General features: G+C 32.5%; 1 protein-coding gene across 1 annotated transcript in view; it reads right to left on the reverse strand.

The window, feature by feature from the left end:
* Positions 1 to 13,505, reverse strand: part of LOC149903292 (uncharacterized) — a 60,131-nt gene that overhangs the window by 13,623 nt on the left and 33,003 nt on the right. The window contains exons 2-5 of the mRNA XM_090108667.1: positions 12,068 to 12,424; positions 4,433 to 4,569; positions 3,442 to 3,642; positions 1,831 to 2,067 (exon numbers count right to left, since the gene is read on the reverse strand). Coding sequence (XP_089964793.1) covers positions 1,831 to 2,067; positions 3,442 to 3,642; positions 4,433 to 4,569; positions 12,068 to 12,365 — 873 coding nt within the window. The 5' untranslated portion in view covers positions 12,366 to 12,424. The remainder of the gene's footprint in view (positions 1 to 1,830; positions 2,068 to 3,441; positions 3,643 to 4,432; positions 4,570 to 12,067; positions 12,425 to 13,505) is intronic.

The following is a 13,505-nucleotide window of genomic DNA, read 5'->3' on the forward strand; positions in this document are numbered from 1 at the left end:
AATTATATTGCTTTTGTTTTTTATTACTCGGTCAATTATACGTCACTGGTTATTTATAGCTTTGATGTCCAGGCTTCCGAGAAAATTCCTCTGCTGATGCGGCTTGCAATTGGAAGTTGAGTTTACATTACAGATCATAATCGAGAGGGTTTTTATGGTATATTATAATGACTTGATGATATTAATAATAGTTAAGGTAACAAAAGCTGTAATTTATATCGTTTGCCGATTGTTCACGAAGACGGTTATTCAAGTGCTTTGTCTTTGAATATGAAATATACCTATATCTACATATCAACTATATCATGAACTATGGCAGTATAAAATCATATCATCAATCAATCTGTAAACATTCTAATTCTTAAACATAGAGCTTTCAGAATCGAAGATAATTATTCTTGTTTTTTTCTTTTGTCGCTTAATTACTTAGGTACAGTTATTTAGAATACCTACTATTAACCGATTTTGAAGGTAAACCGATTTTAATAGTAAAATTTTATTTTCGGTACCTATTTCAATCAAGAACAAGTGTCGATTGCCCTCTCAAGAAGCCTGTTTTAGTGCTTATTCTACCTTTTTCAAAAAATATGCACTTTTTCTAAGTTACAATTGTTAACATACAAAGAACGCATTAAAACGATATTGAATGAATACAATATGGAGCCCTCCTAGAAATAATAATAGCATTCGACATCTCGCGTAACTAGCATATTATTACAGAATAAACAAACTAGTTTAATTATAACGTATTAAGGATAAACACACAACTTCGTCAACCGCACTAAACATATTTACTTGATAAATATACCTCATATATTATTATACGATCAATATTAGCGGGAAGTTTGCCTAACTAGAGAGCGTGGCACGAAAATTATAGTAGTGTTGTAAATTACGTATGAGCTTGTATCATAGTCTAGATTGTATTAAATAATATACTATTGAAAGTATGTAGGTATGCCATAACACTATACATTATTGGATGAGATCGATGGTACTTAACGAGCGAGTAAAGCGTTATAGATGCTGTCCAAAAATATAGGATTATATCTCTGGTGGTTTCTCAGGTATAACATTCACATTTACACCTTTCATAATAACAATCGGTGCGTAAAATACGTGTATTCGCAAAGTAACAAGGTAAGAAAAAGATATGTATCTTCTACTAGCATTTAAAATTTTTATTCTTTATAGTAAAAGTAGTAAGTTGCTTTACAGTGGAGCTTTTAAGGAGTTAGCAGCAAGTCAACACAATTATACCTAAATGAGGGTAGTTGGATCGATACCATCAATTAAATATCCACCTACCAAGGTTCCTCGACTACATTCATACAAAATGCAACTTACTAGTAGTTTTTTTAAAAACTAAGATATTAAGACTATAATGAAGTTTTTCCTTTAATCATTTAAATTAATAAAGCGTTGGTAAAATTCATGTAGCTCATCTTGATCTTCAATGTATTTGGAGAAAATGTTCATACAATTTCATATCACATATTCGCAGTCTGATATATAATATGATATTTGATAGGCTAATGCTAATTTTGCTGTAGATTGAATCAAGGTTTACGTATAACATTGACTCTACCTAACTTACTAAATAAGATTATTAATTCTCATTTGTACGAACTGCACGAATTTAGTTTCCATAGCTCTCTCATTACAACTAAACTTAGTAATACATTACTGTCGTATTAGAACATATTTCATTCGATATATTCGAACAGAAGTGTGATCAAAATAATTGTCCAATGCATCAATGCAATAACCAATCCCTGATAACTTCCAACGGGAATCATAAAACATCATACCATTTCATAATCCGCTTACCTTTGTGTGTTCTATGCGATAGGTGCACGTCGCATTCCTCGGGTACACGCCAGGAAAGTTCGGTGACTGGATACGGCAGGCGCGAATATCGCACTCGCTCAGGATGCGGTCGCAATACGTGCCAGGGACCCGCTCCCCCCTCCAGGCCCCCACCGTCGCGTTGCCGTACCGCAACCGCGCCTCACTCCGTCTTAGGAACTTGTATGCCAACTTGAAGTCGAAATTGTATCCAACACCCTACAAACGGGCTCCATTTGTAATTACTGACGCATCACATTTGCGTAATTTCAATTGTCATAAATGTCGTGTCTCACATTCTAGTTCATTTCGAGCATACGCTACACACAATACAGTACGATTTCAACATTAATTATTGCACGTTCTGTGTTTCAGATTACAATTTACTCCATATTTGAAATTACATAAAATCGAATCGGTTGAAGTATTCGAAACCTCAGGGGATTCTAAACGGATTCCTTGGCTCGAATTTAATTGCCTTTATTAAATTATAGTATTAGAACGTAATAATATTCATTATCGTAATTGAGGAAGCTTAGCGGGCGATCCCGGGAGTGTTAGTAATCATCCGCTAATTAATTGATTGAAAGTTCAACCCTTGCATAGCTAAAATAAGATAAAGGGGCCATTGAGCCGGTAAAATTAGGCCGATGAAATATTAGTCGTGTTCGAGCGTGATCCTGTCGTTAGTTGTGTCACGTCACTGGAACATAAGGGGTTGCTTAGGGCCTTAATGAAGATAAATACCGTTGTTCATTTATATGGATTAACTTTGCAATGTGCTGAAACTGTTAATTAACGTTTTGTGTCGATGCTAAACGTATGTAGTTAGGCAGGCAAACATAGGCAAGCTTACGTATGTAGAAGGTTCGGAATAAATTAATTGAACCCACGTACCGTAGACCGTCGTACAAATTGGTGCCTGTTCTATTGTTTTAGACAGAGCTTTTAGACTTAGGGTTTAACATGACTAAGACAAATTTAGGATTAATGTCCCCACCTTTGAAACGAGTTTACAAATTAAGGGCATTCCTGTCATGATCTCTGCTTTAAGGCTGCTCTTATTTGTATCATTATTCATCGAAACGGATTTTACCACAAACTCTACACCAAAAATTGTTCAAACATTTTAAAGTCTGACAATATTCTAACGCGCTACAAGAATTGTAGCATTTGGACAAATAAATTGACAAAATGGAAGCACGTATAAAATAATATTATTATGTCAATTTTATCACTAGTCTTTCCTTTTTAAAGCTACGGGGAAATAACTTTGACAGAACCACGAACGTGAATCGAATAATCAACTGCGCAGGCAAAGAATATAATGTAGGTAAGTTTAAATTATAAATATATACATTTTAAAATAGGTAGGTACTATAAAATCACACTTGCACGAGAAAAATTCACGAAACAGATATGATATTGTCAAAATTGTGAATTATTTATAAGTTTTGTTTTTTGTTTATTTATATACTACTGTCTGTATCTGTTTCTATGAATATCAATGTTATATATGAATGTGTTTACATCAACATTTGATTTACCACCCACCAGTACTACTTATTACATACACTATTACTTATTACATACCTGTTGACTCAATCTATCAAGTCTCAACGTCATATTAATAGAACTAGATTCGCTGAAGTACACCGTGTACCCCCACGCTGATCCGCACCACTGCCCCGTGGGGGGCGAGGGGCTGCTCTCCACGATCGTCATGTGCCCATCGGGACACCCGTCAGATGTGAACGACACAAATTTACCAACTGTAAACGTGTCGAAAGTTAACTGCAACAATGGGATAGTGGTCAATATTACGTGACAAGTGAGTGGTGTTAAGCCACTGAACCGATTATGTTTTGTATTAGAGTTTACAGGTTAGTATATAATTTTTAGTGTGTATCCTCAAAAATGGGCGCTTTTTGTAATAAATAATCCAAATTCCATAACTAACGCTAACCTCATAGATCATTTAGGGGTAAAAAAATAAAGAAATACATCAGTGTCTGACGTAGCTTGGACGTAGCTGTTAATTTATAATTACTGCTTTGTCATCAATTATTTCATTAATCTTTGCAAAATATTCCAAGGTCGTACATGTTTAAAATAATATATCATTCATTGTAAAAAGCAATTGAAACATCTTACAATGAAAAGAAAAACTGAATTTAAGATTATATTATATCGTATTTCGTGGGTTCGCTATAAGAAGCGAAAGAATTCAACATAATTCTAGACACTCTATTATTTCAGATATTTCCGTGTTCAATATAAAATATGAATAAAATTTATATTAAAGTCGTAAAAGCTCAAAGCTAGCTCTCAAAATTTACGTTTTTAGGGTTCCTTAGAGATTCTTAGAGAATTACTTTGTCTGGATGACATTTCATAATTTAGAAATTAATGACTTTAACGGATTTTAAACGCGATTTTTTCATCATAATATAAATCTGACGTTTCACACACTTTGCAGCGAGCGTGATCACGGGGAGGACTGGCTTTAAAGACTTTAATTACTAAATGTATAATACTCGCGTAAAATAAAACGTTAGAAAATACATCATTTAATAATAATTACCTGTATAATATCACCATAGTTACCGCCGTTGGCGGTAAAGTTGAGGTAGCATATGAACGGCAGATGGTCTTCCCTCGGCCGCCTGACTTCTAACTCGTATGTTCGACCCACGTCCCCCATGTAAGTACGATTGCAAGCTAGAAAAAAATATCATTGCACTTATCCGAAAAGATAAACTAAGTAAATAATTTGTACTTAAAAGCAAGCAAAAGGTCTTAACTTGTAGGAATGGGCCTTGAAAAGACTTATTTAACAAAAAAACTTCAGCCGTTTTAAAATTAAATGTTACGTTATACAAATATCGATCTGCAATTCCGTTTTCATTATAGGCAGATATGATGCTGCCTTTGCCTTGCCTTTTTTTAGGTTTAATTTGTAGCTACAGCTTATTCTTAATATTCTTCCTTATAATCACTACATCTTATCTCAAAAAGCTTTCACCTGTTTGTCTGTTATTCAAGAATGGGTAGAGTCATTCCAGGCATACACGTATAAAATTCCACACGAACGAAGCCGGGTAGTATTGCTATACGAAATACGATATAGTTGCGTGGCACTAAATTTAGCTTGGTCACTACAACATCGTCTATCTTATATTTACACGAGGCGACGTAAGCATATTTGAATCAAACAAAAAGAGACAATATTGGTTTTGTTGAAGGTTGTTTGCAGAACTATTTCAATTTCAAACTATACAGTTATAATTATAAAAGTTAAAGTCAGGTCAAAAGGAAACTTAGTGATAATGAGTCTTGTTATCAAAGTTTAATATCAACATGGAACGTTACATATTAATTTGTAAAATAATACTTTTATTGTAACTGTAACTGTAGATGCTAAGTTTCTAGCGAGAATTAGTAGTTTAGTTTGTGTTGAATCGAAACTAAATACGAGTTTAATATGAATATAATTAAATTTTACTATTTCTATAATAATACCTTTTATTTATCCTTTATAAAACATTTCTAGTACATAATAATATGTAATCGTACATCTTAAGTCGTAAAATACATACTTATCGTACCACACACGGACGGACAGATACAAAGTGAGATCTTGATGGCACCATTTTGATACAGCGCCCTAAAATACACAAAATTTTCAACGAGCTACACTAAATTCTAAGACATTTTTCTCATTCCGAACAAAATAGCCGACCCCAATTCAACATGAAACAGCAAATATTCCTTGTAAATTGTAATCATAAATCTCCGTTTACAATTAACGAAAACTTTCAGGCACCTGGCCCATTGTTAATCCTTTCATAAAAATAGGAAAATAAAAAGAAAAGAATTTAAATAAAGCCTCGAGCACAATAGGAAGCAGCTATATTTTTACAACCTTTTAAAAAGCCTTTTGTCCTACTGACAGCGCATTAAGCACATAGCATAAGAAGTGTTCACTTCGCCGCGAACATTATTGTTCATTTAATTTCTTTTTCCTGTGATCTAAATTGCTTTTACGGTACTGACATTTTCAAGTTTCGAATTTAATGTTTTTGCTGTAAGCTGATTGTAAATGTAACTGAAATTACTGATAGGAATTATAATCTTAAACGCTATAGTTCTCAGATTATCATATTATTTTTGATTTAATACGAACCCCAAAAATAGCTAGAAAAAAATACTAAACAATATAAATATTGACTCAATATTATCCAAATCCTGCCTAAATAAAGAACACAATAGAATTTATTATCATGTGAAGAATTCTTAGCGTTCGAAATGTTTTTCGGATCAGTTTTCAGATCACTCAAACTATATTTGCCCTTAGTTCTTTAAAAATAGAAGAAAAATCGGATAAGGTCGGACTAATAAAACTTTCAAAGTATAAGTACATACTTCTTTGTTGTCCAGTCCACGTCCAATGTCACACATTATATAACTTAAGAACTGCTGGACATATTTTTCTTTGCCTCGAATAATAGAACGGGGATTAAAAATTTCACGAAAAAGAAATAACGAGTTCTGAAGAATTCATGATGCGATTCGCCGGGTCAGCTGGTTATTATATAAACTAAAATAAAAAGTATATTTATCTAGTATGTTTCGTTCTCTATTAGACATTCAGGTCTATGAGCGAAACAACGATCGTGTATAATTTCGTTATGAGACGACGGAAAATGCTCTTACAAGAGCTTTAAACTACTACATTCATATTTCGTATACTTTAACTCAGTTCGATTTCTTATTAATTACAGGATTATACTACATACTAGCTATCCGCCCGCGCCTTAACTTGCGTTTTTAAAGAAAAATCCGCATAGTTCCGTTCCCGTGGGATTCCGGGATGTACCTATCCTATGTGTTAACACATAGGATAAACCTATCATATGTGTTAATCCAAGTTACCCTCTATATGTGTGCTAAATTTAATTATAATCGGTTCAGTATTATTTGCGTGAAAGAGTAACAAACACACACATACACCAACTCACAAACTTTCGCATTTATAATATTAGTCGGACTGAAAATGTTGACCTTATACAACATGTCTGGAAGAAATCGCTGCATAGCGATAAGACCGCCAATTGTTTAAATGTATTCCTAGGTTAAGTTTTATTGTAACTTTCTTGGAGCAATAAAGAATTATTAATAAATAAATAAACATTTGCCTCACATGCTAAAGACGTCAACACTCAGAAGTACAGCTGCTTATACCTTCTTACACTTATTGCAACAAATCATAAACTAAATATGATCTTGAAGCTACTAAAAGCGCACTGTTAATGATAATTAAAACGCAGCTTTGTTGAAAATGTTCAAATAGTGGCCACGTTTTGCTAATTACGTGCGAGCTTTGCTATGGTAATGCCTGCATTTACAAAGTATGGATAACTGGGGTTAAGCTGCTATTAAATATTGCAGATATACAGTTTTATGCTTTGAATTGTAATTATGTGAATAGCTTTCATATAATTAAAATTTTTGATTGGTGGTTTACGTTATAGCGCGTTAATATACTGATTATTGTTGATTAGGTGTGTTTCTGCTGGTAAAAACACCGCAAAATCATAATTAAAATCTAGGTTATAATGGGTACCTTTGTAATAAAGTACCAATAAACCCGAAATATGTTCAAATCATTCAAATCATTTATTGCATACCAATACATTTATACATACATATTAGCAATCTTATACAGATATTGCAATACAATAGGTCATAGGTTATTATTCAATAGATAGAGTGATTGATTCAGTAGGTTTAGATAGTTACGTAAGTATAATTTATTTTTGTTAGTTTCAGTTACATATAATAATATGAGATTGGAAAAACTTAACCACACGAAAATTCAAGTTTGGCGTAGTTTAGCTTCGAAATATTCATATATTGAATAAAAGCATTTTTGGATTAAAAGGAGCTTTAGTTGTTTGTTAAAAGAATAAATAGTTTTTTGGTTTTTAATTTGGTCAGGAAGTTTGTTATAAATTTTTATAGCCATGTGATAGGGGCTTTGATTTAACATTTTGATTCTTGAGAATGGTAGGTGTAATCTATTTTTAAAGCGCGTATTTACTTCGTGGTGTTCCTCGACTCGTGAAAATGTGTTAATATTTTTATAGACAAATGTGCAAATTTCATGTATATATATATCGATGGTAATGTTAATATGTTATATTTTCTAAAATGTGGTTTACAACTTTCTGTGTTTTTTATTTGAGCTAAGATTCTCACGCACTTCTTCTGCATTTTAAATACATCATTAGCATCGACGCTGTTTCCCCATAACATCTGCACATGTTGAGTTATATTAAATTTGAATATAATATGACGCTAGCTCAACATTAAATTAAATAGGTCCAAGGCTTATATTGATGGAAACTCAAATTAATGCTACATTAATTCAGTGCTTTAACTTTAAAAACAAACTAAAAATCCTATCAGGAATTGAATACAACAAAAATGAAACCCAACAAATCCATAGAATCATGACGTGTCATTTCATAGGATCTCCAAGTTGTCACCCAGTTGCAAATCGAGCGTACGCGCGCACTCAACCATAAAACTATCTAACTTTCCCATCCGTTAAATAAATAATCATTTCACAGTCACCTGCTCCGCACATGTATAAATATATCTCGAAAGCAGCGAACTGCAAATAAAAACCCACGCTATATTGCATTGTAAAAGCGTAGAATCTTTCTCTGTCACATTAAAAATTAACAGAGTCTACCCTCACTCGTACGCCGGTCGCCGTCCGGGGCTGTCGTGACAAATTACAAGCAATTCCGTAAACAGTAGCACGGTAAACTTAACACCTTATTAAATGTTACGTGGTTTTTTTGTTAATTGCAGCTATATTTTGGGTTAATAGCCACGTACGTGGACGATAAAAGCAATAGCTCGTTCTCAGCTACCTCCGCAATTAAACAAAGTTTATTTACTGCTTGAGTTTTTGAACGCCGTTTAAATGTACGTGTTAGTTGTGCCTAGTGCCATAGTTGTTATGGACGGCTTTGCTCTATTGTAGATCTGCTTTGTATTGTTGACTTTGCACGAACATTCTAGGGTATTCAAACGAGAAGAGGTTCTTGTCAGTTCTTCTCTCTAGCAGTAAATATATAATTGATAACCATGTTAAACAAATATTAAAACACTAGAAGGCACTAGAGAATAATATATAAACGCTGACTTTGAAAATGATGTGTTTGGTCACTACAGAAGCAGTAAAAAGTGGCTGATTGATTTGTTTTAAAATAATTTTAAGCAGGGATTTATGCATTATGAATCGACTTTTATATTAAGTAGATTCATGTTATAAGTGTACAAGCAGTAAATCACAAATCTAAACTAACGAGACCATTCCCAACCAGCTCATTAACAATATCACATTCCTTCTTTAACACGAACATCAACAAACACCTCGAAGATGAAAGCAAAAAAGTCAAAGGAAATGCTGATTTGTGGAAACCGAGAGTAATCTAGCTCCATCTTTGTGAAGACATCGCAGTCTTTTGTATAAGACAATTATATCTGAGCAATTCTAGCGTAAAAACGTATTTCAAGGAGAAACGACGCGGCGTGGTTTTAATTAGGCGGGTAATGACGAGATACCGAATAAGGGCCGATTTTTCAATCCTTGGATAAAACTTATTCGTCGAATAATGTATAAAACCACCATTTTAAAAACGTATTCTAATTGCCCGTATTTGACAGTTTACGTGACATTTTAATATTATCGTGTAATAGGTACTTTATTGGACGGATAAGTTTTATCCAAGCATTGAAAAATCGGCCCTGAATTATAGAAATGGGAAAATCAATTGAGGTTGTACGTAATCGAATAAATTTTGATGAGCACTTTTTTCCCAGATTTGTAACTTTTAAAGAGTGTTTGTAACATCGATGTTAAATAGCGCTAAGTATACTGAACTTGTTGATAAGCAAGAAAACCGCCCACAAATTGCTCTTCAAAAGTTTTTAGTTTCTTTTTGAGGTACTTTATAATGGATAAAATGCATTCTAACTTTTAGATAACAATACACCCTTATATTTGTGATTGAAGATGCACTCTTAAGGCCTATATTAACTACGTACTAATTTTGATTCATAATAATAACACAATACGTAGAAACGAGCCGAAACACATTAATTAATTGTTATTAAGTACCAGGCATAGCAATTCATTAAACCAACGTTGAATTGCCAGTATATGCAAACAATGTACAAATATTTGATATATTATAGCAAACAATAATTTGCAAATTGTATGAAAAAAAGACAATTCACGTAAAAAATTAAATACCGAACATGAAAGCAGATTCACAAAAAAGATCATATTCAATATAAACTTCAAAAATACACGTATCATTTAAAGAAACATATTCTAATAACATACACGAAAATCAAATCATTCGTCGTTTAATTACGTTAAAGAAAAAACCATTTTATCCACATCAAATAAACGGAATGAGACATTTCTCCTGACGTGGATTTTGTTCGAATTTTAATAACAGTACGTTACGTATTTCCACATTGGTTACGCAAATCCTCAAACATTAAATGTAATATGTTTTGGCCGGTTTTCTGCATAACTTGTTGGGATGGGTGTAACAAAGGCAAGCCAATTCTATCCGCCTGACGCAGCTCCGTTGACGTTCTGGCATGTCTATAGTCCCTTTTGTGATCGTGATTCTTTTGATTTTATGAAAATAACGCAAGATTAAGTATAAAATCCCGTAAAGATCTTATGTATATTATTACATATTTGGCATCATCATCATCCACGTATTCACTACGCACGCGATTATAAGGTTATTGAATATTTTTAAAAAGAACGCAGGTTATTAGAAAAACGTAAAGTTGACTAAACGTTTGTTAAGGTAACTTAACCAGTCTTATGAGTTTAGAACGAATGGGTAGTAGACATTACATTTCATGAATATTTAACGACAAATGATTATAGCGCACAAATACTAAAAAATAATAATGAAGTGTAATTACTGACAGAACAAAACGTGTATAATTTGCATAATTGCGGATTAACAGGCTATTAGTAACATAGTACATTGCAATAATTAATGAAATATTAGTTCAATAGAAATTATATAACGACGACATTTTCATTACTAGGAAATAAAATGTGAAAATAAAATTATAACGTTTTAGCAAAAGTGTTTGAGCTTTAAGTCACCTTTATCTCGCTCTTAAATAAAATAATATTAATTCAGCTACAACATTTACAAAAAGACAAATTTTCTAGACAGAGTCAGGTACTGTTAGAAAATGTAAAGCAGAACAGGCAAAGAGAATCTCAAAGATTCTTGTCACGCGCCTGAAAATTTGGTCTAGTACCGTTATATCCTTTAGAGAAAAATGACTTTTATTTGCCTGTATTTGTTTGAAATATTCTATTTCAGAACGTATTTTCAATAGGCAAATCGTGTTCCTTTGTAGAAAAGAGACAGATGTATTTTATTTGTGTTAAAGATTTACCTTTTTAATAATGATAATTATTAAAAAGGTAAAGATTTATCTTTAAGATTTTCGAAATACATCATACAATGAACATGAAACCCATACAACACGAATAAATATTAAAATAAATATTACACAGTACACGTAATCCAATTCGGATACGGAATACAAGTTGTTGAAAATGCTTTTCTGTGGAAAATATTATATTTTCTAATAAATAATATATTTGTGGGTGTAATGTTATCAAATTATGAAACAAACCATCTCCTATATAAAAATTATAAAACTGGGATCACGGAACTGAATGCACTCACAAAGTGAGCTTTGCTAATAATATCTACTTAGAGCTAAATTTAAGCATAAAAACTTTAATTAAACATTCATCTTTTTTAAAACATTAAAACCCCGCATCCAAATATTCCGTTTAGAACTTTCATAGAACATAATATTATACTTCTAATTCTAAACAGAAATTAGCGCGACTAATTAACTAAGCAGAAAAATACAGAAGTAGAGTTCAAAACAAACAATACGATTTAAAATAACATTAATGGAATGGAAAACGGAAAACATTTTAAGGAAATTATAAAACATTCTAAAATCCAAATGAAGCTGAAAATAACGTGCAATAAAACTAAAACACATTCCATGTCATCAACTAGCTACGCAATAAATTTCATACAATTATTATAAGAGTAGCAAAGTAATTACTTACGAGTGCAAGCCTTTGGCTCGTCGCTCTTATCCCCACAATCGTCTTCCCCGTTGCAGTATTTATCTAAAGATATACACTGGCCCGTATCACAAAGTAATTCACTGAGTCTACACGGATTCGCAACTCCTATATTTCTAGTAAACTTTCTGCCCGCGTTCATTTTTGATATTGTCTCCGCACTATCCTCGAAATCGTCACTTAAATCTTGCGGACTACACAGTTTGAGCGATAGCAAAACTATTATGAATAATATAGTTCTGTTATTTAGGACATCGTAGAAGTACTTTAGGAAATGCATTGTTGGATGCGATTTATTCTTTGTCACAACATCGCGATTGCTGTCCGTTTGAAGAGTACCTGGAATGAAAGAAAAATCATATTTAATTATATAAACGTTTAGTTGTATGCTATTAATTTAAACTAAGCTGAACAACGCCTATGTTTAAGTCTTATATTAAATCTGAAACAAACTTTAGAAAAAAATACCTTTCTATAAAAACAGTAGCGTAACAAAACAGATTAAAAACAATTTAAAAGCGTATTTAAGATAGTTATTCACTCGTTGTGCCTTTAGGAACGTGTGAAAACTGACGTCAAAAAACGCTGCAGGATCTCATCTGTAGACAGAATGGAATTTTTCATAAACCTGTAATGAAACTTGCTCTTCATCAAACAGGAAAAAAAGGCTTTTGAAATATAGCTGGTGTGAAAATTAAGCGCGCGAAATTTATTTACAGGAAAACTCATGAGCATTATTTGTATTACTGCTATGTTTTATTAATTGTTTCGTGTTTGCAATGTGATTATACGTTTTATTTCTATCGAAATTAGGAACATATTTGATGTTTTAATATGTGTTGTGTTTGATATTGTATTTTTCCAATAAAATTGGCGATACTTTAATATTAAATTGTCGACTTATTGTTGAATAGAATAAAATATAAAGTTTAACAACTTAGAAAATACCACAAAATAATTAGCAAATTATGACCACTTATTACCCCGCCTCCAAAACACCAAAATACTACGCAACATCGAATTTCCAAAGCACTCTGACAATAGGAAACTAAAATTCGAAATAGAAGGCACACGAGCAATTAATCCAAATTAATCAGTCAGCTCGATACGTTGTGAAATTGGCTCGTTTAAAATTAACTTTTCCATTAGCTGTGTTTCATTCCCAATACTGTATCGCGGTCCTACTTATGTAGGCTTATGGAGAATTAACAAAATTGTATTTATTATAATCTCTCTTTGACAGTACTCGGTACAATTATTTTAGCTATGAATTATATTTTAATGTGAATTTTAATTTATCAACGATATAATGTGACAAATAAATGAAAATGGCCGAGCCTAGGCGGCGTAATAGCCAAACAATAAGCCCTAAATCTGCTAGAGAGCATGTTGTACCTCGTAAAGGATATTAATTACAACA

The sequence above is a fragment of the Colias eurytheme genome, chromosome 13 (assembly GCF_061535395.1).
Source record: "Colias eurytheme isolate Ceu_HAF_F1 chromosome 13, ilColEury1 Martin Lab GWU primary, whole genome shotgun sequence".
Lineage (NCBI taxonomy): Eukaryota > Metazoa > Arthropoda > Insecta > Lepidoptera > Pieridae > Colias > Colias eurytheme.